The sequence below is a fragment of the Leptinotarsa decemlineata genome, unplaced genomic scaffold, assembly GCF_025532065.1.
Source record: "Leptinotarsa decemlineata unplaced genomic scaffold, Ldec_3_MD MMD2_tig00003736_RagTag_RagTag, whole genome shotgun sequence".
NCBI lineage: Eukaryota > Metazoa > Arthropoda > Insecta > Coleoptera > Chrysomelidae > Leptinotarsa > Leptinotarsa decemlineata.
Window position 1 is genome coordinate 191,618 of NW_027412593.1, and position 27,870 is coordinate 219,487.

At 33.0% G+C, this 27,870-nt stretch overlaps 2 protein-coding genes across 3 annotated transcripts; one reads left to right on the plus strand and one right to left on the minus strand.

Annotated features, from left to right (window-relative positions):
• Window positions 1–4,303: 4,303 nt before the first annotated feature.
• LOC141483545 (THUMP domain-containing protein 1) lies at window positions 4,304–5,377 on the minus strand. The gene has a single exon (XM_074178218.1). The coding sequence runs from the start codon at window positions 5,229–5,231 to the stop codon at window positions 4,419–4,421; it is 813 nt and encodes a 270-aa protein (XP_074034319.1). The 5' UTR covers window positions 5,232–5,377; the 3' UTR covers window positions 4,304–4,418.
• A 293-nt stretch (window positions 5,378–5,670) lies between these two features.
• Window positions 5,671–27,870, plus strand: LOC111504421 (putative serine protease F56F10.1). Of its 2 annotated transcripts, none has more exons than XM_023158967.2 (7): window positions 5,671–5,829; window positions 7,964–8,204; window positions 8,260–8,444; window positions 12,606–12,841; window positions 20,841–21,293; window positions 27,218–27,520; window positions 27,614–27,870. In XM_023158967.2, exons 2-7 carry the CDS (start codon window positions 7,989–7,991, stop codon window positions 27,721–27,723), a joined length of 1,503 nt encoding a protein of 500 aa, XP_023014735.1. In that variant the 5' UTR covers window positions 5,671–5,829; window positions 7,964–7,988; the 3' UTR covers window positions 27,724–27,870. The 2 variants fall into 2 exon arrangements, with proteins under 2 accessions (XP_023014735.1, XP_023014736.1); XM_023158968.2 differs by lacking the exon at window positions 5,671–5,829 and adding an exon at window positions 6,174–6,196.

The following is a 27,870-nucleotide window of genomic DNA, read 5'->3' on the forward strand; positions in this document are numbered from 1 at the left end:
TGTTTACATTTCATTTGCTTATTTTCTATTCATACATGAAACACTATTTGCAAAGTGAAATTTAACTTTCTAGGTTTGTGACTTGAAGTTATTTACGATTTCTGCTTTCAAAAATTTCATTCATAATGCTAAGTTCATATCTAATCACTACATAGTATAAAACAAAGTTGCTTCCTGCTGTCTGTCCCTATCTATGCTCAGATCTTTAAAACTGGGCAACGGATTTTGATGCGGGTTTTTAGAATAGATGTAGTGATTTATGGGGGAGGTATATATATATTTCAATATTAAATTTTACAAAAAGGATTTGAAGCTTTATATCTTCTAATAATTATCTGCGAGCGCTTTCGACAGCTGGTAGTACTGTCATCTTCTAGGCACTCCTAAAACTGAACTTGTCATCCTGTCGTCTGCCTCAGAGCGTCTCAACTCAGATATTCAGGTACTTTAGGTAAATTTGCCTGTATTTGTACTGCATCAGTTACTCTTCTTTGTGTTAGATCTTCTCTAGGAATGTGTATGGTTTTGTTTAATATATTGAATGTGAGGTCTTGTGTTTTGATTTGTACTCGTTCCTCGATAAGTGATTTATGACTGTTAAATTTATGGTTGTTCAAGTTTTCCCAAATGTCCATGCGGTTTCCCTTGTTGACTTGTTTTACGAGTTTTATGTTCTCTGGTGGGGGAAAATTATGTTTGTTTTGTATGGCGCGTGTTGCGAGGTTTGATTTATATACTATTGGATTTATGTATGCCTTTTTGTTCTCATTGTACCTTTGGATCAGTTTTTTTTTGGTTTGGCCGATATAGAATTTGTTGCTGTCCGAGCATTGTATACTCTATATCCCGTTTTGGTCTTTGTCTTCTTCTTTTTCATAGTTGTTTATTTTTTGTATTATCTTCGTGTTCGGCTTGTATGTGATGCTGATGTTCAGTGGTTTGAAGATGTTTGTTAGTTTTTTGGTTTGGTGTTCTACGTACGTAAATGCTGTCCATCGTTGTGTTGTTTTGTCTGTTGGGGTGGCTTGATCCCTGTTCTGTTTTTTTTTGTTTGATTCTGTTTTCTAGTTTATCTATTGTCTTTTGGGTGTATCCGTTTTCGTTCGCTATTTGATATAATATGACTTTCCGTTCTTTGTTTCGGGCTTCATTGCATATGAATGTGTTATAGGCAGCCATTTTGTGTGATGGTAGATGGTTTGAACTTTCGGGTATAGTGGAGCTTGTTTGTGTAGGTTTCCATTTGAAATTGTGTTTTGTTGTGGTTATATCCTATGGTTATGTCCAGGTAGTTAAGTTTTGAGTTGTGTTCTTCCTCAATGCTGAAACATAGTTTTTGATTTATTTCGTTAATTTCTTTTTTTATTTTTTCTATTCTTATCCATTTTTTATCCTCGAGAAATAATGGCTTATTTATGAAGCGATTTTAAGCAATACAGTATTAATCCTTATCCCTTTATAGTATGTAATTTTAAATGGATATTTTCGAAGATATTACATTCAAAATGCAGGGACATAGTGGTTGCGGTGGTACCGGCGGCGCCTGTCTATAAATAGCGCGTCGAAGGCCGCGCTTCGCCCTATAGCAACGATCGTAGGTATATTTAGTATCAGAATTACACCCGCGCGGAGCTGGGCGGTTCGCTAGTTGATGATAAAACTTAAAAAAATGCAGTGTTTGCCATATCAAGCTTACAATAAGAGCTTGAAATCGTGGTGTAACGAATTTAGATTTTTTAAAAAAATGTCATATATCTTCTCATATTCAGATCCCACCAGAAGAGTTCTTTTCAAAAATACGTATTATGAGCATGGAGTACCTCAGGAATCCGTACTTGGTCCCCTTTTATTTATTGTATACATAAATGATCTTCCTACATATATTGATACAGCAGATGTTTTTTATATGCCGATGATGCAACTTTTGTCATAAGTAACCAACAAGTGGGAAAACTAAATCAGTTTTCATGTGAAACACTGGCAAAATGCAAAACATACTTTAGCGCCAATGTTCTATGCTTGAACGCAAATAAGACTCAGGAAATAACCATTGCAAATAGATCCCAAATGTCTGACGGTGACAAAGAGGTGTGTCTATTAGGATTCCACCTTGACAACAAATTAAATTGGAATGGACATACGAAATCATTATGTAAAAAACTCTCAAGGTGTCGCTACACATTGAGAGGACTAAGGAGTTTAGTTTCGAACGAGGGGCTGAGAACTTCATATTTTGGCATGGCTCATTGCCACATAAATTATGGAATACCGATATGGGGTGCATCCTCACATGCAAGTGAAGAATTCATTATCCAAAAAAAGATGAGAGATTTAGAAAAAGTTGATTCCAGAACCCATGCTAAACCAATCTTCATAAAATGGGTCATACTTACATTACCTTCCATGTATATACTAGAAGCAGTATTGTTTGTACATAAAAATAAATATAATAGTGGCTCCAGCATTCACAATTATGATACAAAACACAAAGATATCATCAGGTTACCGAAGATGCATTATCAAAACACAGCCAAACAAACGGAATTTCTTCCCATAAAAATATATAACACTTTGCCTAGTGAGTGGAAAGACCTTCATATCAAAGAATTGAAGTTCAAAGTAAAAAATTCACTTGTCAACCAAGGCTTCTATAAGATTGATGAGGTATTCAATTGTCAGTGGACCTAATATATGTACCTATATGTGTTTATATATGTGTATTTATATTGTGAGTCATAACTATTGTGAGATTTTTTTATGTACTCTGTATATTTTTTATATTTTCAGTATGAGGTACCTAAGCAAATTTTGTTATTGCAGATATTTTCTAATGTAACAGAAATTGTAATTTGAGGTCAATAAAATTTCTTTCTTTCTTTCTATTGTATGCAGTCCACTTCAGAAGTGCTAGTTAAAAATAAACCTAATTTAGGTATTTTGTAGTCCTCACATATTTTACTGTGTTTATACCTCAGACCACAACTTCTCCTGGATCACCCTTGTGATACTTCTTTTTTGTGGATTGTGGACTTTTTCATATAAGTATAAACATTTTCATATTTATGTGGCGAGAAAGTTCGTTCAAATAACGTTATAAACGAAAATGCAATATATACAGAACAGACATAAATAGTCTCCCACCCCCGTTGACTTAAGAATGGAACGAAATTTATCATTTCAAGTACTTTTTGTACTGCATCTCATTTGTTGCAGAGGGTAATACCAATTTTTTTTTTAATGCAAAGAAGGATCATGTGAAAACTCGTTTGATGGATATTTCATTTCTCTATCCAACAATAATGAAGTCCAATCACAAATGTATTTCCTACATTACAAAATATTCCTGCGAATTCTATCTATGAATTCTGGATTGAACTCTGGTTAGGTGTCATACACTTTTATTATATCATATTATTATTCAGATGTCACATATCTGCTCAAAAACATCTAGAGGCTTCATATCAAGTGAACAGTTTTGAACTGATGTTACGATTCAGAAAGATGAGGTACCTCTATATTACGACAGGCTGGCTCAAAAGTAGCTAGATGTCAATTAACCAAACTGGTGGAGAGGCAAATGTGGTCCCTCAGAATGACCTGATATGACGCCCTTAGATTTTTTGAGGGAATTTGTGAAATCTAAAGTGTACATTACAATACAGCAATATTATTTTATTTAAAGTTCAGAATTTTTAATAATTCTAAAATACAAATGTTATTCCAGAGCTCATGAAAATCACTTTTTTCAATTCGTATACAAAATAATCATGATGTGAAACAAAAATCAAAGAGCTAGTTGAAAGAAGTTGATAAAAAAATCAGTTTACAATGTTTGGGTGAAAACATAGTTGGATAGTTTGAAAACTGTTCAAAATATTACCCACTTATAGAAATCGACTAGACATATATTCCATAGGTCAGTGTTTCTCAAACTTTTCGAATTCACGGCTCCCTTATATTTTTTGAAGGTTATCGCGGCGCCCCGAACGTAAAGACTACACTAGATATTTAATTAATAAAAATAGGTAGGTAGTTGTCTGAACGGATTGCATTTTGCAGTTACCGATGTTATCATATTATCAGAAGATTTTTATCAATAGGTACCGACGTATTACCTCCACTCTCAGTTATCTATGTTGTAAAACGTTGTACCTTGAGACTCACCCGTGGCCCACGTCGCCCCAGTAAAAGTTCCACGGCGCCCCAGTGAATCAAACCCTGCTAATGAGGCCATAAAAATTCAAGATAAAATTATCAGAACTTCTACAAGAGAAGTGATTCTGATAAATGGAAAAATCAAAAGTTATTGTAACTGTTAAATAATTTTAATACAAGTCATCAAATTGCTACCAAATAGTTTTGGTATTACAAAATCACTCAAATATAATTTTTTTCTTTCATACAACCATGCCATGGTTTTAAGTTGTTTTCTCATCACTGTCTGCTGATTTTTCAATACTGGTTTCACACACTTTTTCTTCTTCAGTAACTGACAGCAAGTTATACTTTTTGAATTTGATAAAGTCAGGAACAACACCGATCAAGACAATGCCTTTAATCACTTCAATAACTATTGAGACATCCGCAGATTTTAAGTCTACCTTATTATTGTTATTAACTGTAGCCACTATATTTGCCACAGCTGTAATTATTTCATCTCTATTCAAATTATTATTGTTTCTATGATTGTACACTATGGAAAATGTTCTTGGAGAGTTTTTGAAGTATTTTTCTGCAAGAGGTAGAAAAGCCACTTCAATATCCTTTAGGTATGCCCTACACGTAGTTTCTATAGGTGTCAACCTGATTAAAAATCGGGTCTGTTGTATTTTAGTAGAGTGCAAATCTGAAATCAGGGAATGGGCTAGATGAACTGGATCTTCCATTGTAGTTTTGATGAACAGGAAATTCTTAGCACCTGATTCTATTACCTGAAATCTCTTTACATTTTTTTTTTCAGATTTCAGTTCAAGTAATTCATTTTCTAATTCCTCTTCAATATTCAATTCCTCACCATCTATACATTTTTTAGGTTCACTGGCTTCCGTTTTCTGGGAGGGATAAAGGATGTCTGCATATTTATTCAACAAATTGTATGCTTCTCTTACACAGTCTTTTTCTCTATTGTTGCAACTGCATAAAAAACCTTTCAAACCGATATCTAACCCTGGTTTTCGGTTGTTTTTACTTCGATTGCTGTATTTATATTTTGCTTTCTGCATATTATTCATTTTCTAATATTATATTCTCGGGTGCGACGTTTTCTGATAACCCACAACAAATAATATTGATCTACAAATCTACAAATAACCGCAAGTGACAAGCCGACAAAATGAAAATTAAGTAACCATGCAATGCAAACATGTCAACATGTGTGAATAATATACAATACACAAAACCTCAGCACAGTGAGCACAGAATAATATTATTCTGTGACCTCAAAGAAATGGTGTAATCTCAGAGTAATATTGCCTTTTATTATTTTGAGGGTGTAATGAAGATATGTATTGTGTTGTCAAATTTATAAATAGCAGCAATGAGGTTATTATTTATTAATAATTATTAAGAGGATGGTGAATACTTTCTCAGAATTTTCGATCAATGTTTTGGCTACAGACTTGAAAGACGAGTTCACAGATAAAATATAGATGTGTTTAGAGTTCTGTTGTAAAAGGGTTCTCATATTATGTTGTTTTGTGCTTATAGGTTATATGCTATATAATAAAAAGTGTTCCGTGTCACCGAGAACAGTTTGAAAAGATTAAAACTATCTCATTTTGTAAATATTATTTCTGAGTTTCATATAAATTTATTTCGGACATCCCTCTGGTAAGTATTATTTAATTCAAGAAAGAATTATATTGCCTAGGAAATAATATAAAGAAAAAAATTAAACCTATTCATATTACAGGTTGACAATAAGTATATTGTTTGTTTAAGAATTAATTCCTAGCTACTTTTAGATAAGAACACAAAGGAAAATTGAGGCCAAAGGACAAGAGGGCGAATTATCACCCTATTCACAAATAATATATAAGTACTTTTTTGCAATCATTTTATTACAAACTTCAAACTACATTCCAAAATGAAGTTAGAGAACATACGTTTTCCAAATTTACTAACTTAATAATTAAGATATTTTCTGCAGAAATTTTTGGGTTTGTTACCTGGCTTTATTATCTATTAAATGTTGATGGTAATTTAATTTTTTTTTATTCAAATAATAATTTACGAAACATGTAAGATTTTAACATATTCAAAAAACACTTTATTGTGAGATTTTCACTTCACGTTTAGTGAAAATCTCACAATAAAGTGTTTTTTGAATACGTTAGTTATGGATTTTCATCAAGTATCGGCCAGTTCCATCGTATATGTAAGATTTTGCTTGTTGACAACCTAAAACCTTATTCTTGAAACATTCCTTAGAAGGACATTTAATCACGATGTATAGGTAACACTATTACACGAATGTTTACTTATGCCCATAGGAGGATATTCAAATCATTCTTCTGGAGAGTAAACTAAACACAGATATTTGTTTTCATTATTTCTATGTCCTAGCTGATTTTTTCCTAGTGCAGATCTATGTGTTTTTAACAAACATTGTCACATCTCTATGGGTGCTTTTTAAAGAAACATGCCAAATATGTATCATATGACAACACTTCTATGGTAGCAGAATAAAATGAAGTGAATTTTTTGTTGAAAAATAAAACTGACTGAAATTCAAAAACAAAGTTAAATCATGGACATGACTGAAACAAATGATTCAAATAAAATATTCATTTCTAAAAAGTGTTTTTAGGTTAACTGGTTCATCAAATACTAATCAAATTATACACATTACTCACATTATGAGGATGGAGCATTGTGTCAAGAGCCCCTCGTTGGAGAAAAATATTTGAACCGGAACAACAGTCTTCCAGTTTATAAGAGAATTTTTCTTCATCGTGAAACATTTTGCTGACATTGCTAAATCGAAAATTCTCAGCTAGGAATTGGAATTATTCTATTCAAGAAACACTTCATCGTGATATTTCAACTGGACTGTTTTACAAAAGCGCAACACGTGTTTCGCAACAAAATAGCTTCTTCGGGCATGTCTATACTAACTAAAATCTACCTATATTTTACAATTCAAAGTAACTAAATATTAAGTACCTGAGTTTCACCTACCTATTCAGTGTAAAAAATGTTTACCTGAATTTGAGAATGGATTGATTAACATAAGAGGAGAAGAGAAAGTGTACAAAGTCACATAGATAAACATTTAATGAATGAAATGACCTGAGCTTATCTATCAATTAATTACCAATTTCCAAATTTGAAAAAATATTCAGTAAAGGGGAGTTATTCAATTCTATTTGGTCATTCAGCAAATGACCCGAATTCTTTTATCTATTTGACTTTCAAACTTTTCTCTTATAAATGTATCACGTCATAGTCATGATTGAGCTTATGTACTTCTGCTAAAAGATGGTTTACAGATGTGAAATTAATCTTTCTATTCAAGAAACTACTATGGTCTTCAATTCTTTGGGAAAAAGTTCTCCCCGTTTGGCCAATATGTAGATTTTAGTCATTATAGACACCCCTGAAGAAGATATCGCATAGCGAAACAAATACTGCTTGTAAAACTGTTCAGTGAAAATCTCACAGTAAAGTGTTTCTTGAATATGTTATGGATTTTCATCAAGTATCTGCCGATTCCATCAGATAGAATTATTGTTATATTCGTAACTGAATCTTAAAACCTAATTTTGTGAAAGTTATTGAACATGGAAATTGCGGATACGTGAGGATTGAATGAAATAAATAAAATGTTGAACTAGAAATGTTCAATCAAATCATTATCAATTGATTTCCAAATTCAGTGAAGTAATAATTTGAAAATGAAAAATGAATTCTTATCGACTTCAGAAATTATTTTGGAAATATCAACTTTTTTTTTTATTTTCAGAATTATAGCAGGAATAAGAATTGAAATGACAAAACTATTTGTATTGATTAGCATAGCAGTGTTACTTTGCATTGTTGAAACAGGGCACTGTTGGAGATTTTTCTACAATGGTAGAGTTGTCGACAAAGACTATCAGAACACAAAGTCTTGGAATCTTCAAAGTTCTCCTAGCAAATATGAAAGATGGTTCACTCAAAAATTGGACCACTTCAACCCCAATGATGAAAGAACTTGGAAACAGGTATAAACTAAACTCCTCTGAGTTAGTAATTTCCTAATTACATCTTTCATTTTAGAGATACTATGTGAATGATGAATTTGTGAATAAACAAAGAAACATTGCTTTTCTCATGATTGGAGGAGAAGGGGAAGCTTCTGCTGACTGGATGGAGAGTGGAGCTTGGATCGACTATGCCAAAGAATTCAAACCTATCTGCTTCCAATTGGAGCATAGATACTATGGAAAAAGTCATCCTACAGAGTGAGAATTCATTCACAGATTTTTTTTAATAAACTCTGAAGGTTGAAGACCTTCATATTTAGGAACAAATTTAGCCTTCATCAATACTGTAATTGATTTGGGAAAGTATTTTGCAATCTTAAAAACCATTGAAAAACAACCCAAATTCTTGTAGCTCAGAAGAATATTGATAGTTTGATAAAGACAGGTTTTGGTTTTCAACTTCTCCATGTTTATACAAATTAAAGTGGGTATCTTCCAAAGGGAGGAAAAAAGCAATTAATTTCAAAATAAACCCTTTACAAAAATGTGTAGATCATGCAAAGAAGTAACTTTCAGACACGAAGTGGAAAAAAAAGCCCTCCAAAAACAACTACTTTCATATAAACATTGAATTACACAAAGGAAAAAACTTTTAAAACAGTTACTTTTTTATGTCTTCAGCAGACCCGTTTCGCGAATTTTATGAGAATATAAAAATTTTTTTTCAATGTTCATTTCCCAAGCAAAAAATTCGGGGAAATCTAAAAAGCAATGGATAACGAAGGGAATAAGAAATTCATGTAAAAACATGTTGGCATTACAATACATTAGAAAGTATTATAATGATGATTTCTTTATCGACTACTACAATAAATATGTGAAGAACACAAAAAAGAAACTTGGAGTATAGTCAATGAACTAAAAGGAAAATCTCCTCACAAGGAACCACATTGGTCCATAGATTCCGATTAGTTCAATTTATTTTATTGCAACATTGCGCAGTCAATAACACACGACCTAAACCCTGACCAAAAACCTCTTTTGTATCTTAGGAAAAAAAACTGTCTCGTCCTGTATATTTTATTACACCACTTCATCAGATTTGACTGAAGTCTTCAAATCGATAAAAAATCAAAATGCTGTGGGTTATGATGAGTTGTCAATAAAAATCTTCAAAAAACTTCCTCTCCTGGCTTTAATAGTACTTTCAATGCTGATTAATGATGGGTTTATAAAGGGCACATTTCCTGAGCTCGTAAAAATTCGTCTGATAAAATATCTTGAAGCAAACAAATTAATCGGCAATGAACAATTTGGATTCAGAAATAACAAGAATATGTCTGATGCCATATTTAATTGTCTAGAAATGGCATACAACAGCATCAATGTAGGCAAAAACGTGGCGGCATCATTCTGTGATATGACTAAAGCTTTTGACTGTGTCAATCACACATTATTACTGCAAAAACTCTGCCACGGTATAAGAGACACGTCCCTGAAGTGGATGGAATCATATTTGACAGGACGAAACCAACTGGTTAAAACTGACCATACATCCGAATTACTAAAAGTTAGTTGGAGAGTACCCCAAGGATCAGTTTTAGGTCCATATCTATTTCTTCTGCATATAAATGATCTTTCCCTCTTAGATATATGTGGTTCCTTCACTTTATTTGCCGAAGACACTACCATTATGTGGCACTCTGAAGATGTGAATTTGCTTTGAGAAAATATTATAAGAGACCTACAAAAAATCAAGTCGTGCGATATGCAAATTTTCTATGTTTAAATTTCAATAAAACAAAATTTCTTAAAAGTTAGTTGGAGAGTATTCCAAGGATCAGTTTTAGGTCCATATCTATTTCTTCTGTATATAAATGATCTTTCCCTCTTAGATATATGTGGTTCCTTCACTTTATTTGCCGACGACACTACCATTCTATGGCACTCTGAAGATGTGAATTTGCTTTGAGAAAATATTATAAGAGACCTACAAAAAATCAAGTCGTGCGATATGCAAATTTTCTATGTTTAAATTTCAATAAAACAAAATTTCTTACATTTAAATGTTTTCTTTCGGATATAGCATTAGGCGCTGACTCTATATCATCTTACAGCAATATAAAATTCTTGGGACTTAATATAGATACCAATTTGAAATTCACAAATCATATTAACATTCTAAACAAAAAATTATCATCCGGCTGTTTTGCCATAAGGTCTACAGATAAAGGGTAAGGTTATGCTGTGACAAAAAATGTTTATTTTGCTCTCATTGAATCAAACTTGAGATAAGCAATCCAGGTCTAAGGTTCGTGTAGTAATCAACTCTTTGAGACTGTATTTTTGCTGCAAAAGCAAGCTGTGCGGTATTTGTGTCAAGTAAATAGGTTGAGTTCCTGCAAACCTCTTTTCTTGAAACACGGAATACTGACACTAAGCTCAATCTTTGTTTTAGAAGTTATATGTCTCATTTACAAGAATGAATCTTTATATGAAAATAATAATCGCACTGCACAGAATGCAATGAATTTATCATTAACCATTTCTAAATCCACGCTAATCAAAGACTCAATAATTTATGTTGGTGTCAAAATGTTATAATACACTTTCTGAAGATATAAAGAATGTGGATTCTCTTAAAACTTTTAGGAAAAAGTTGCATGAAAGACTGGCATCTAAATACAATCTGACAGAATATTTTAATGACGAAACAATATGAAATTGACGGTGCTTACATGTAATAATATATGTGTACTTTTACCTAGATGTGATTATTCGAATGTATTATTTTCATGTAATTATATAATTGTATATTTATCTGGATGTAGTTATTTAAATGTTCTGTTTTTACCAGTGTTTGTCAATAAGGTCATGTATCTTTCATAATAAGTACATACTCTCTCTCTCTCAATCTCTATATGGACATTGAATTATACAAAAAACACTTTTCCCTTTTCAGTTTGTACTCCAAAATTCGTTATGGGATTGAATCAAATATCATTCACAGGATTCCTACACAGTATAGTTTATGAAAGAGATAAAATTTCAATTACATGGAACACTGTCATCCTCGATGGCGGACATCGATGTTTCGAAATTAGACATTTGCATTATTGCATCTTCAGCACTAATTTGGATAACATTACAGATGAAGCACTCAATTAATTCATTGAATAACGACTTTATGTCACGAATGAATTAAATCTAGTCATGTCATCGATGACAGTATGTAATCTACAAATCTTCGTAAAGAGTTCACTTTAAAATTAATAGCTTTTTCCCTTTCTTTGGAAGATTCCCATATTTTTTGTATGAATATGGAGGATAAGCAAAAATACAGAACCTTTCTTTCTAAAAAATCAATGTCTCCTAAAAATATACCCATTCATTTTAAATATTGATAGTATTCATTCAAACATTGACTCTTTTCTTTTGAGTACTTTCATAATAGTGGAATGAAAATAAAAGTTCTAACAAACAATAAAAGAATAGTTGTCTATTTTAGACCTTATTTGAATGAAAAATCAGTGCTGGAGATATTTGGAAAAAATCGAAATTTCGACAATTTCTCATTGTCACTTTTTAAGCTGTATAAGATGGCGATTCCTGTTCTGGCGTAATCCTTCACGGATGGTATCACATACTGAAGTGTCATCATGGGTGTACATCAGTTCTTTATGTCAATGAGGCCAAATTATGGAAATTTCGTCGACATATTTCAGTCATAATTTGGGTTTCATCAGGCAAGTGGCAAAGGCCAAAATGTCTTTGTTAAAATGATGTACACCCAGGACGACACTTCAACATATATCCATATGTATACATACATATGTATGTATTCCCATATGTTAGAGACTTTACAGTTGCAATCAGTAACCAAAAGGTTGACTTTCTCAACAATGATCTCCATTTTTAAAATTGTCAATGGTTTGATGCCAACTTATTTCAAACAATTCATCAAGTTTGATCATGAGGTCCACGAATACTGTACTAGAAGTGCAAACATCGGGCAAGTGGCAAAGGCCGAAATGTCATTGATGAAATGATGTACACTCGGGATGACACTTCAACATATATACATATACATACATACATATAATATTTATATATGTTGCAACAAAGGTAAGATTAAAAGTGAGGGCCGAGGTGTGACTTGTAAAGTTGTGAGATGTGGATCGGGACAGTTCCACATATGCGGCAATCTTTGTAAATCCTCTCGCAAAGACGGTGGGACATTTTTCAATTTCAATAGCTCCACTGTTTCACTGTGTGAAAGTGAATACAATCAACAAATGTTCCACAATTACTGAGCTTTATTCATCTTCATTATATAGAAAATCTTTCGTAAACTTACATGGAAATTGTTAACAACTAGTTTTCGTCAAGAATTACCAAGTAGATTTCTGTTTCTTTCAGAGATCTTCGTACAAAAAATTTGAAGTTCTTGTCTAGCCAACAAGCCCTTGTTGACGTGGCATATTTCATAGAAAATATGAACATACAGTATGAACTGTCTCCAGATGTCAAGTGGATAGCATTCGGAGGATCTTATCCTGGATCTCTGGCAGCTTGGTTGAGGCAAAAATATCCTCATTTAGTTCACGGCGCTATGTCAGCTAGTGGGCCTCTATTGGCAGAATTGAATTTTGATCGTAAGTAATACATAAATGAAATAGATCTAGACTGATGTTATTGAATACTCACATATCCACATTTCAATAAGTCAGATGAGAATCGGTAATATTTTGAAACGATTTTTTTTTGTTGAAATTGATTCTGATTGAATACTATAGCTGCAAAGCTTTGAATTCAAGTGAGAATTTACTATTACATAAAACTCAAATTGTAAATTTTATCAAGGACTCTACATGCTATTATGTAGAGTCAGACGTTTTTGCTCAGGCTTAAAAATAATTCAGATGTTAATACAGACCTTTGTAATAATAATAATAATAATAAACAGCTTTATTTCAGAGTAGATTACAAACTTTTATTTCAAAAGGTCGGTAACATAGAATGAAAGACGCAAGAAAGTACAGATTTTTTTTGTTCTAAATATTTTTAAATGAATGTTCCAGTGAGATATTCGTTCAAATCATAGGGCTCTAAGTCTATGAGAAGTTTTTTTAGTTCTCTTTTTAAAACTCCAATTTTCTTAGTTCACTTTAATCTGTCAGGAAGATGGTTGAAAAGCTTGATTGACATATAGTGGGCGCTTTTTTCAGTTACTGTTAGTCTATAAAGGGGATACATATATTCATTTGTTCTAGTGGGATACTTATGAGCAGGTATATTCTCAGTGAAGAGGTGTGAATTTTTATAAATGAACATTAGGCATTCATAGATATAAATCGCGTAGATTGTCATTATATTGGTGGATTTGAATACTGTTCTGCAAGTTTGGTTATAATTTAAATTGTTGATTCCTCTTATTATTATTTTTTGAACTATGAAGATTTTTGCGATATTTCGATTGCTACCCCAAAAAATAATTCCGTATCGAGCAACCGATTCGAAGTTCACGAACATCGACTGCATATTTACTGGGATATCACATTGAAATGGAATATTTGAGGAATTTGCTAGTATCTGAGGTACCATGTCTACCAAATATTTATTGTAATCGTTAACTATTTCGTTTGGGTTACCTTTTATGCAACACTCTTCATTTCGAACTCTTCCCGTTATTTCAGAACAAATGCTCCACATGCATTTTGGTGTTACGGCAATTGATCTCGAAAAAAGTTATTCAACTTTCACACCAAAGGTTCCAATCTCATCGTTATACTATATATACATGTCCAATCATGGACTTTCATGCGATCAATGAATTTTTCAGTATGGTTGATATTGGCTTTTATTCTGATGGTCTATATAGAAACTGATTATTTGGGCAGTATGGTCCAATACATAGTTTTCGACTACTTTAGTTTCATATTTTCCATGGTAATTAGTGAAAATATTATCTTTAAGCTCTATGTTAAAACCTCCTGCTATAAATGCAATTTTATTTTGACTATGTAAAAAAATCAACAATCGTTCAAATCGATCCCAGAAAATATCCATAGAAGCTTCACTTGGTCTGTATAATGATACAGTTATGATATGAGTTTTATCAATATTTACTTCTATTGGTGAACATTCGAATTCTCGTATTACTGAAAGATTTACTAACATACTCACTGGTTTAAATTGGGTGTACTTTCTACAATAAATCGCCGATCCGCCATGTTCATTTACTTCTCGACAGACTTATGATGTTAATTTGAAATCTTCTAATCCTAGATATTTCAATTGTTGCTCAGTTTTCCAATGTTCAGTTGCACATAAAAAATGGCATGTCTCATTGTTTTTTAAAAATGTGTCTATTTTATCTACACTATTTCCTAGGGATTGTATGTTTTGATGTGTTGTTTATTTGGTATGTCATATTTATTTACATAAAATTTGATGAGGAGTCTTGCTGAATATAAGAGTTGTACTTGGCGAAATCAAAACGTCTGAAGCCAACCCCTCTGGGCCAGAAGCTTGGGACATATATCTGATCCTTGTTGGACAACTTTACGCCTAGCATGAAGCATTTTTTGCGGATTTGTGATGGTAACTCCTTCACTACATAATCATCTTCTCCTAACTTCTCCTTCAGGTAGCTCTTTATGTGAGTTGTTTCGACTTCGGGCAACACCCTGTAGGTAAAACTGCTTTGAAACCATGGGTATTAATTTCTTCTCCTTGTCCAATCGTTTTACTTGGTGGTAGTCTTTGGTTTCGTTTCTACTTTCTTGTCTGTACTCTTTCAAAATCATCATCAGTATCCATATTTTCATTTTGTGATACGTGGTCTGGAGGTTCCTGTGACTCATCCTTGTTTATTTTCCGATGAGTCTCGATTTGCCTTGATGTTTTGTTGATCTATGTATTTGGCTATGCTGAAAAATTTTTCAGGCTTATGATTGAAATGAGTTTTCAATGGAAGTTACGTTTATGACGGGCTGGTTCAAGAGTGGCTGGATATTGATTATAGAAACCGGTGGACAGGCAGACAAAAAAAATCCAAACAGGCACTAGACCCAATTACAGGACGCAGTATACAATTTTGGGATGAAAGTGTTCAATATAGGAAATATATACATATCGTAATAGTAATATCTTTATGGAATAAAAAACAAATTTCAAAAAAGTATTTGTTGCTTTGCAAACATAATGTTTTTTTATATCTTTTTTAAATATATTCAATGGTGTTGACACAACACAACAAAAAAATATTTTTTGAATGTTTCCTACACTAAATTAGTCAAATTCTACTAATTTTGGGGTGATAAAAACGAAAATAACAATGAAAAATTTTCATTAGCTCTGGTTTTTGAGATACACAGTACTACTCTTAAAGAGTAGTTATACTATACGTGAAAAGTGAAATTACATAAAACAATATTGTTATGTTTCTTTTAGAATATTTTAAGTACAAAATTAATAAAAAAAAACATTATTCTTAGTGTTTTGACAAATAAAAGAAGTTTGTTCCACCAAATTTCAATTAAGTCCATCCGATTCATTGTAAGATCGCTGTCGTTTAGCTTGTCTTTTATAAAACACTTCTGGAGCATCCCTACACACAGACCAGCAGTAGTCTGCAAGCATTGCTTCATTCCAACGGCCCTGATATCTCTGTTCCATTAAGGCAATGTCTTGACGGAATCTTTCTCCATGTTCGTCACTCACAGCTCCACAGTTTTGTGGGAAGAAATTAAGATGAGAGTGAAGAAAATGAATTTTTAAGGACATGTTGCATCCAAGTTGGTGGTAAGCTTGAAGAAGCTCTTTAACCAATGCTGTGAAGTTATCATCTCTTTTGTTACCTAAAAACCCATGTACAACCCCCTTAAAGGCTTCCCAGGCTCTTTTTTCATTTCCTGTTAAAATCATGTCAAAAGCAGGATCATTTACGATTTCACGTATTTGAGGCCCAATAAAGATGCCTTCCTTGACTTTAGCATCACTCAACCTGGGAAACTTTGCTCTCAAGTACTTGAAAGCTTGTCCTTCCTGGTCCATGGCCTTCACAAAGTTTTTCATTAGTCCCAACTTAATATGTAATGGGGGAAGGAGAACATCCTTAGGATCTACAAGAGGCTCGTAAACTACATTTTTCTCATTAGGGTTTAGGTCTCGTGTAGGCCAGTTCATTTTTTTATAGTGAGATTTTCTATCCCGACTGTCCCACAGACACAAAAACAACAGTACTTGGTGAACCCTAATTGCATTCCTAGGAGTATAGCAATGACTTTCAGATCACCACAGATGTGCCACTTGTGTTGTTCATATTTGACTGATTGGAGAAGTGTTTTCATATTTATATACGTTTCCTTCATGTGAACTGCATGACCTATAGGAATAGAGGGTAGCTGATTTCCATTATGCAGAAGTACAGCTTTTAAGCTTAGTTTTGAAGAGTCTATAAACAGTCTCCATTCAGATGGAGTGTGATCCAAATTCAAGCAGTCCATCAAACCATTAACATCAGAACAAACTACGAGGTTTTCTTTTTTCTCAAAAAAAGGAAGCAAATCTTTTTGACGCTGTCTGTACTGAGATATTTTCACATCATGTTTTAGAAGATTCCACTGTTGTAGTCTTGACCCTAACAGCTCAGCCTTTTCCTTAGACAAGCGAAGATCTCTTATAAGGTCACTCAACTCTGCTTGACTAATTCTGTGCGGATCACTAGACCTATCGCTTACCTCAAAATCAGGGTCATAGGTTGCTCCTTCTAAACAGTCTTCATCACCTCCCTCTAAAATTTCATAGTTTTGGGGTGGAGAAGGGACTGGCAAATTGTCTGAGTGTGGTACAGGCCGAAGAGCAGATGGGAGATTAGGGTATTTAACCGTTCCTCTTTTCTTCATAGATAAACCTTGCTTAATGGGAGGAGTTAAGCAGAAATAACAGTCGTCTGTATGATTGGTAGGCTCACGCCAAACCATAGGTACTGCAAAAGCCATTGCCCGGTTTTTATTTTTCAGCCACTCTCGCAATATGACGGAACAAGAATTACAACATATATGAGGAGCCCATGATTTATCTTGGTCCCCAACTTTCACACCAAAATAATGTTCATAGGCTGTCTTAACGATAGGTGTCATTTTACGTTTCTGAGCCTTAAATGTTATTTCACCACATATATAGCAAAAGCTATCGACAGAATTCACACACTTTCGAGGCATTTCAGATCAGCACTTAAATTAATTTAAAAATCAACTTCACACGATAATTTCAATAGCAACCACGTGCGTACAATTGACAAACTCACATAGGTTATGTTTACTACTTAAGAACAGCTGATGAGAGGGGTGTTATGTAAACAAACATGTGTACCAACTGTTGGTGATGAAATATTTCATTTGTTGAAAACTCAATATACATATATATAATATAATGATACTATATCTTGAAAACAAGAGCTAATATATAATTTTTATGGTCACTTTCGGTTTTAACACGTGGAAATACATTAAAATCATCTAATTTCAACCCCGAAACTAAAACTTTGTTGTGATGTGATATATGTCTACTTTCTGACTGACTTGATTTAATTTATAGCACATTGCAAATAAGGAAGATTTGAATAAAATATTGGTTCTCGGTGTTGGTAGGAAAAAACATTCTTCAGTTCTACTGCTGATTCTTGGTACATGAAAATGTAGTTGAGACAGTAGTTTTGGTGAGTTGACAAGATTGTTTACCAGTTTGTCTATGAATTAGCAAGAGATAGAAAATAATAGACATCTAGTTTGTAGATAACATATTTCATAAACCGTCGTTGGACAGATTTAAGCGATTGAATGTATGTACGAGTAGTGTATATAAGTGTATATAGGTATAAGACAGCCACATTCTAACTGGGATTTAATAAACGAGTTGAAGAGAGTTATAAAACTTTCCATGTTTTCGAAACCTTTATAATTTGTAAATATAAGCTCCAACATTTTTTTTTCAGTATGTATGGTACAAAAGGTGGTATATTTACATTTACATTTACTCAAATTGAGTAGAATATTGTCTGAAGAACACCAGAAAGCTAATTCAAATCATTTTGTAATATATTTGGTTGTCATTAGGTGACTCTATGACCAAAAAACCTTCAGAACATCAGCAAATGATAGAATTTCACTATCTATATTTAATCTTGTGTCATTGATGAACAGGGAGAATAGAAGGGAAGCTAGGTTGCCTCCCTGTGGAGCGCCACTGGTAACACTATATTCATTAAAGTTATCTCCTCTGTATTCAACAAAATGATTCATAAGACAGGAATGACAGAATTTTGGCAGATTTGAATCAAAACCAATTTCATTGATATGAAATGATTAAGGTGTAGTCCAATTTGTTAAAGACCTTTGAGAAGTCTGTATATATATATATATATATATATATATATATATATATATATATATATATATATATTGTGTCTACCTGAAGCTGATTTTCTAAAGCACAACTTATCGTTTGTATAAATGTTATTAGATCAGTTATAGTAGACTTTTCGTGGTAAGACCATGTTATTTAGAAATTATTATATTTTGTACTTTGGGAGATATACATATCTCAAAACCCTCCGGCAAAGTTACACAGCAAGGTGATGGGTAGAAAGTTTTCCATGTCATTTACTTCACCTGTTATAAAAATGGGAACGACTTTACTTATTTACCAAACCTGTGGGAAGGTGATTGTTTTTAATGCAGAATTGAGGATGATTTGAAGGGGTTTGGCTAGGATATGAGCACAATTATTTGGTGAACCGTATTCTTGGGCATTGTTTCCACACTTTGTTTTTCTTATCTTAAGTAAACTTTGTCCGACCTTGATATTATGATATTATATAAACAATAATAAATGTAATTTATTGGTTTTTCCTCCACAAAAATGACTTTCGTTATGTCCTGGGCTTGCAACCGTATAAAATTCAACTGATCCACGAACTGAAGGTAAACGACCACAACGACGTGTGTTCGGTGAATGGGTTCTGAAGAAGTTGGCGACTGATTCTACTTTTCATCGATGAATCATCTTCCGCCGTGAGGCCCATTTCTAAAATGAATGGGTCAGGTTTAATGTGAGTGGGTCTATTCGACCCTCCACCGCAACCCACGAGGGTTTATTGTGAAATGAATGGGTGTATGAACAAACAAAATTTTTGAATATGTGACGATACCAATCCATGTGAAATCTAAGAGCGTCTTATGGATCCCGGAAAAATAACTGGTTATTGTGGATTTTGGGCTGGCGGCGTCACCGGTTCATATTTCTTTGAGAATGACGTTGGCTTGGCTATCGCTGGCACTATAGGTGGATGATTACCAACTTCTTCATGCCTGAACTGGATGATTTGGATACCAACAGCATATATGGTTTCAACAGTCAAGTCATTCTTATCTGACAGAAAAATAGTTGTGACTCTGGATAACACTGCATCACATATTCAAGATATTATGCTTGGTGTACCACAAGGTTCAATATCAGGACCGCTGCTGTTTTCAATCTATATATATATATATATATATATATATATATATATATATATATATATATATATAGCAGTGCGTTTGAGGGAATGTGTAGTATGTTCTGAGGGTGACGCATTTTGGTAATACTCCTTAGTGTAGACGTTTTAGATGTTTGGATATTTTTTAATGCAGGATTACGACAACTTAAATAAATTACATGTGCATATTCTAGAAGTGGAAGACAGATCATTTTATATATGTTAGTTGCAGTTTTAGTGTTGATTCCTCTTTTTTTAAATGTCATACTCCGAAAGTCTTTTCCTCTGTTGATGTATTTCTTTTTAATCATTTTTGTATGGCTGTTCAAGTTGATTTTGTGGTCAATGGTAACTCCCAAGTATTTCACTGATTGCCTGCTTCTTACCATTTCGTTGTTGATGTTTATTGTTGGTAGCGTCTCTAAAGGGTTGTGATGAAAAATGATAAAGATATTATATATTATGTATATATTATGTAATATTCAAAATATAATTGAACAGTTGTCTGTCCACTGATAGTCCAATAATGTAGTAGATGATAACTACTAGTTATCATTTCACTCTTGTAGTTACTAAGTACTCAGAGATTTTTCATTTGTCACTAGGGAAGGGCCATGTCATTATTGCTGGCATCGGGGTCCACAGATTGATGTAGGGGACTGCAGATGAATGTTTATGATTTTATGAAATACCTAACACATATTTTTTATTATGAAATAAAGCTCAAGGAGTTTATCCGCCAGTATCTCAGTAAACAATGAATCTGCCTGAATTGAATCAAATTAAATTAAACCTAAATTAATTATCTAATGAATTTTACATCATGTTCTTCATTAAATTCTACAAAAAGGATTTGAAGCTTTATATCTTCTATTAATTATCTGCGAGCGCTTTCGACAGTTGGTAGTACTGTCATCTTCTAGGCACCCTCAAACTTTGTTTGTGGGAGCTTTATAACTCCTATTTAATTATATGCGAGCGCTTTCGACAGCTGGTCGTGCTGTCATCATCTAGCCTTCAATATCTGAACAGATAAGAACACAAACATTTTTATAATTGATGAAATGATTAAGTAACCCTTCTGGTGGTACAGATCAAATATTTTTCAGAATACTTCAAAGTCGTTGAAGATGATTTGAGGCTATACAGTGACGATTGTTTGAATGCGGTTCAGGAGGGCACAATTCAGGTAAACACTCTTCTGAAACATAAGCTCGGTCAGAGGAATTTGGACACCCTCTTCAAATTATGTGATCCCATTGGCAGAAATGTTGAAAATTCACTGGATATTTCTAACTTCTTCTCCACTCTTGCTGGAAACTTCGCTGGTATAGCTCAGTATAACAAAGACAACAGAAAATCCAATAGGCAGCACAATGTCACTCTAGATGTGTTGTGTAATATAATGGTGAATCAATCTATTGGTCCTCAGATTACAAGATTGAGTGCTGTAAACAATCTTATACTGAGTATAACAAATCAGGAGTGCCTGGATTATAAGTATGATAAGATGATTTCGGAATTGAGGAACATCAGCTGGGACAGCATTACATCTGAAGGGGGTAAGTTTTTTTCTCTTTCTATTTACTTTTCATAAACACAGTATGATGATGTTCACGGATTCTCCAACATATTTATTATTTTTTAATTTTTTGGTTTAGGTTGTGATGTCTTGGTTTTGTCCTCCATTAAAAATGAACAAAATTAGTATTTCCACTGAAAATCATCAACATTAAAAAAAATTGACAAGCAGTTTCTCACAACTCAATTCCAAATATTTCGTTGATTGAGATGGAATGAAAGATGGAAAAAGGATCAGAAATCAAAGAGCATAAAAACAACAAAAAAGTCACTCCAGATTTGGAAATTTATCACAGTCCAATTTTATATTTCAGGGTTCTGAACTCTAGACTCTCGACTTCCTTAATGTTCTAATTATTTTAGTGGGTGCAAATATGCTAAAATACACACATCGCCAAAATTCTTGGACCCTCTTCGTAAATTGGTTTTTTGTACATTTCATCTTTATTTCTTTCACCTGTGCTGGGTATGCAAAAATGTTTACAAAAACCATTTTCTCTAATTTTAGATACCAATGTTTAAAAAGTGGTTCATATCGATTTAGCGTGTTTTAGTGATTGTTGAGTTCTTCTTTGCATTTTACACTCATTTTGCCTTATATTCGCAGATGATTTTAAGCTGTTTAAGCTAATAACGTGCCTAGAAGACTGCATGAAATTGCAGGAAGATCTTGATTCGGTTTGCAGGTGGTTTGAAAGTAACAAAATGTTCTTAAATATCGATAAGTGCTCAGTTATAACATTCACAAGGAAAATTAACTATATTTCTGCTTCTTACAAAGTAGAAAACGTTCCACTTATGCGTAAGTCTGAGTGTAAGGACTTAGGTGTTTATTTTCAAAGTAACCTCAAATTCAACACTCACTATGAATATATTGTCAACAAAGCCTATAAGATTCTTGGTTTTGTTACTAGAAATACAAAAAACTTTAGAGATGTTGGGTGTATTGTAAAGTTATTTAATGCTCTAGTTAGACCTCATCTTGAGTATGCTTCTGTTATTTGGTCACCACAGGGAGAGACCAACGCAGATTTGATTGAAAAAGTTCAAAAAAGATTTCTTAGATATCTTTATGTCAAAATTTATGGCTGCTATCCCATTATGGTGTCTTACAGAAGCATGCTCAAGGAATTTAACATTGTTACTTTACAGAGCAGGCGTGCATTACAGGATGTTCTTTTTGTATACTATATAATTAATAATGTAAAGTACAAGGGATCATCTCTGGTCAACTATGTAAAATTGTTGGTGCCTAAGGTAAACCTGCGTAGACAGGACAAGAGAACATTCTTCATCGGCCTTTCTGATAACTCGCCAATCACCCGTATGCTAAATCATTGCAACATTTTAACTGAAAATAGCACCGTGGATCTTTTTACTGAAACAAATGCCAAAGAGATAAGGGCCTACTTTTTCTCACAGCCGGATTAATTTCTAGGTATTGGGTAACTTAATTTATAGGTACTTGTATACATTTTAAAAATTGTGATAATTCATTTGATTTCTTTGTTGTTTCCTTTTATATTTACTGTTTTGTTTTATTTTAGTTAGTAGTTCTTAAGCTTATTTTGTTATTTTAGTTTTATCTCTCTTACTTTTAATTACAATTCAATATTGTGTTTGTAGGAGTAAAAAGTAAATAAATAAACAATTATTAATGAATCGAAGAGGTTTTGTATTGAAGTGTATAATATATTAAAATATACACTTTAATACAAAACCTCTTCGATTCATTAATTCAAATAAGTGTATTCAGCTTTCCCAAATCCTTTTAAATAAACAATTATGCCTGACAATAGAATTCAAGTGTTCCATAGAGCAAGAATAGTGGCTTTGCATGATAAGGGTCTGCCGAATCATCAAATCACGGATAGACTAAGGATTTCCCACGCTTCAGTTATCCGAATAGTGCATTTGTACCAGGAAACTAACAGTGTTGACTAGAGACGTGGAACTGGGCGTCCTAGGGTAACTAATGCAAGAAAAGATCGGTATCTAGCAGGATATGTACGTCGGAATCGGACCATAACAGTCTCAGCAGTCTGAACTCATTTAAGAAGAACGTTTGGTGAATAATTTCCAGTACCACAATGCGGCGGAAACTTGCTAGAGCCAATTTGCAATCCAGGAGGTTATTGAGAGTACCCAGGCTACTTCCCAGACACATAGCCACTCGTCTACAGTGGGCACAGGAACAGAGAGATTTGCTTTTAGCTCAGTGGCGAAATGTCCTTTTTTTGGATGAAACCAGATTTGGTTTAGTTAGTGATAGTCGACGACACAGAGTTTGGAGAGGGCCAGGGCGACAAGAAAGTCTATCTTTTGCTAGAGAAGTCGTTCTATACCAAGTACGATCAGTAATGTTTTGGGGAGGCATAATGCATGGTCGTCGTATACAGCCTATTCCCATTACAGATACTATGACAGGGGATAAATATGTTCGAAACATCATTGAACCCTCTCCGAAATGAAATTGGAGCCAATTTAATTTTCGTGGATAACAATTCTAGGCCGCATCGCACGAGAAGAGTACAAAATGCACTAAACGTTGAGAATATTCAAAGATTACCGTGGCCAGCAAATTCACCAGACATGAATCCCATTGAGAACATGTGGCATTTCGTTAAACGAGCAATCTCAAACAGAAATAATCCTTCTAGCACCCTCCCGGAACTCACACTAGCGGCCCAAGAAGAATGGAACAACATCTCAATGGATACCATTAACGCCCTTATTGTTTCCATGCACAGGCGAGTTACCCCTTACTATAGAACAGGGGAAGACGCACCGAATATTAATGCATTTTTTATTTCGCTCTAAAATGGTTTTCTTCTACATTTCAGATTCTGGTAATCATTTTATTATGCACTATTTTTTGTTTGTATTTTTTTTCTTGTTCAGTTAAAATTAAATTCAGCCAATTTGAGTTGGTTACATAACCAAAATAAATGTACTTTGTAATACACTTCTTGACTTATGATAATAATGTCTCATTTAGACAAACATAAGGGGTACTTATGATGCACTGTTTGGAACCTTTGGTGTAGTAATGAATATTACTGGAGTTTTTTCCCAACACCAAATCGTTATTTTTAACATCTCGACACGCGTTTCGATCACCAAGTGATCATCTTCAAGAGGAAGATCTTCCATCTTGATCTTTAATAACGATTTGGTGTTGGGAAAAAACTCCAGTAATATTCAAAAATAAGGGGGTCCAATAATATTGGCGATATGTGTATATTTTGAATATGGTATTGATTTCATTTATATTTTATGGTTTCATGCTCACTTTTCGCCAGTTCTCTCACATCCCCCAATGGCTGTGAAGTCCGGACAAGTAAATAGAAAACTTCTATAGAATTGCCAGTTCACAACCCATAGGCTCGTAGGCGTAAATTCTGCTTTTCGATTGGGGTGGCAAAGTTTATCGGGGGTTCAAGTTATAAAAGAAGTCGTTTTTGACGTGACAATATATATGTATAATGTGGCTTCTACCCCCTCCTTCAATTTACGCCTATGTATGTGGTCCAGTGACTTACAGATAAGGACTTTTATAAACACATTCATTCTCTTTTTTTGTATAAACTTTGGCAATACTTATTTATACAAATAATGTAAAAATCAAAATGGTTAAATGTGAAAAATAAATATATATAAAATTTACAAATAATGTATTGTGTTTTTCATCGACCTTTTTTGGGTATTTGTTACCTTCCACAATCTGAAAAATTATAATGGAGAACTCTATACAAGTGTACAAGGACAAACTGCGTAAAAGTCAAAGTATTTTTCACTAAGAAAAATCTTCTATTTATCAGTAACTTGTCGTATTTAACAACTTTGCCTATAAAAAAATTTCTTAAGAAATAATACAATACTTATCTTTTACTTTTCGAAGGGCAAAATCTGCCTCCATCTTCAGAAATGGACAAAAAATTATATATATTCGCATATATTTCTTTACTTCTTCGACAGATGTCAAAGGAGGTTTGAAATATGAAATTATGTCATGTTGTTGATTGACAACTGAAACACATTCGATGTAATACAAGGTACTCTCCAATATCAGTCTGTTGCCATTTCGCCACTACCCAAATTTTTTTTCAAGATGGATAGCCAAGTACGGTCTATTTCTGAAGAGGTTTGGTTTTTAATTGACTCTTTATTTTCTATTGCATTTATCGTTGAATTTATGAACGAATCTGATAAGCGCTATCTTTCAAAACAGATTCAATTAATGATATTTCTTTATTGAGATTTTCAGTTGAATTGTATATCGTCTTAGCTCTTTTGTAAAAGTAATTTATTATACCTTTTTTAACACTCGCATGTCGATTTAATGTATAGTGAAGATATCTATTTGTATGTGTTTTCTTTCGATAAACATTTGTATTAAATTGATCTGATGACTTCTCCAACATTACATCAAGGAAAGGGAGTCGACCATCTTGTTCAATCTCTATTGTGAACTTTATTGTTGGCCCCCCTCATTGATATAGTTCAAAAAAGCATTCAGGTCATTATGGTTTCTATTCCAAACAGCAAAGATATATACACTTGTATAAAGTTCTCCATTATAATTTTTATATTTTTTAGATTGTGGAAGGTAACAAATACCCAAAAAAAGGTCGATAAAAAACTGATTTTTTCCTCCACAAAAAATGACTTTCGTTGAATATTGTATTGTGATTGTTACAGGCATAATTAATTCAAAACAGAATTTCTCATTTGATTAAAACTATATAATGTTAACTTACTGATACAACGAAAAGGAATGGGCTTGTTTATTTGTTATTGTTTCATTGTTTCTTTGTTTGTTCAATATAAACAGATTATAGATAAATGAAAAGAAAACCCAAAAAGGGAAATCTGATAGCTTATGAACTAAGATTACACATTAAAATGTGTTTTTAGCTATGGTACATAACATATAAACTAGAGGACTATCTTCAAAAGGTTTCTATAGTTTATAGTAGGTTTTTTTTCCAATATCTGCCTAAGATGATGCTTCATTTTATTTATTGCCTTTTTTTTCAGATTATCAGACAAATTTCACATTTCTTTGATAGATAGATAGATAGATAGATAGATAGATAATATATTTGTCTCTTTAGGTTGTTCTTACAACATGAGATATGTCAAAAAAATGAAAAACAAACAACAAGTACAAACACATTAACAATAGTCAATTTCACACAAAAGATAAAACATATTGGATGGATACATATTAAAAACAGTACATATAATGCATACTACATAGATGAAAATGAATCAGCCACACTTTTGAACATAAGTATATTTTTTTCAATCCATAATGTGGTGTGACATCAACCACAGATGTATATTTACAAAGACATATTGCATCATAGTACATTAAAGAAAATTTGAAAAGTGATTCAATAAAATGTGATTTTCTATTATAATGTTTTTCCTTTTTTGTGAGTATGTCCATCAGTTTGTGTGTTTGGAAGCTCCCTTCATAAAGTTAGGAACAAAACTATATTTCATTAGGGTCAATTAGAGTTATTCACTCCAATCTAATTGTTTCTCGATTGAATCGTATAATTGATAACAAGAGTTAATTCAGAAAAAAACTAATAAAGTATATGTCAGAGTCCAAGAGATAAAAAAGTAATTTTATTTCATTAATTAGTAACTACTTACAACCAGAAACGCATCTCGACCATATTTAGCAACTATGACACAAAAACTAGGCTTCCTACAATTCTACGTTAATTTTTTAAGGTTTTGTATATTGTTATTTTCAAATATAATAATCATTGTATGCTTCTTCTAATTTTTCCACCCTTTTTTTGTTTAGAGATTTTGTATTGTTAAATTTTTGTTTCATTCAAGTTGTCTGATAATATCAAAGAGTAATTATAGTACTATGAAATTACAGGTAGGCAATGGACATATCAGACCTGCACTGAATTTGGATTTTATCAAACTTCTGATTATAAGCCACAAATATTTGGAGATAAGTTCCCTCTAGACTTCTCAGTTCAGCAATGTACAGACATCTTCGGTCCCAGATACAACCTCACGTTTTTACAAGATGCTGTAGAAAGAACAAATATTATGTATGGCGCGCTGAATATAGATGTTACGAATGTTGTTTTCGTACATGGATCTGTGGATCCTTGGCATGCCTTGGGAATCACGAAAACACTAGAGAACAGAGCTCCAGCTATCTACATTGAAGGTATGACGATTAAATTTCAGTTTTGATCCAGAAATCAAATCATTATTCATTTTGTAGTGTCTTCAAAAATTGATAATACAAATTTTTTTTTAGGTGGTGCACATTGTTCTAATATGTATCCCAAGTCAGAAAACGATACCCCACAATTGCGAGCTGCTAGAGTTCAAATTCAGCAGCTAATTGGATCGTGGTTAGATTTGTAAGATAAAAGTATTTGTTAATTTCCATTGTAGGGTTCCTTTTTTTTCTACATTGGAGTTTCATAAGAAAGGACAATAAATCCATGGCATAGAGTACATATTGTGATCAGTTGTTATAGAGAATTTATTAAATATTATTTTCGAAACATA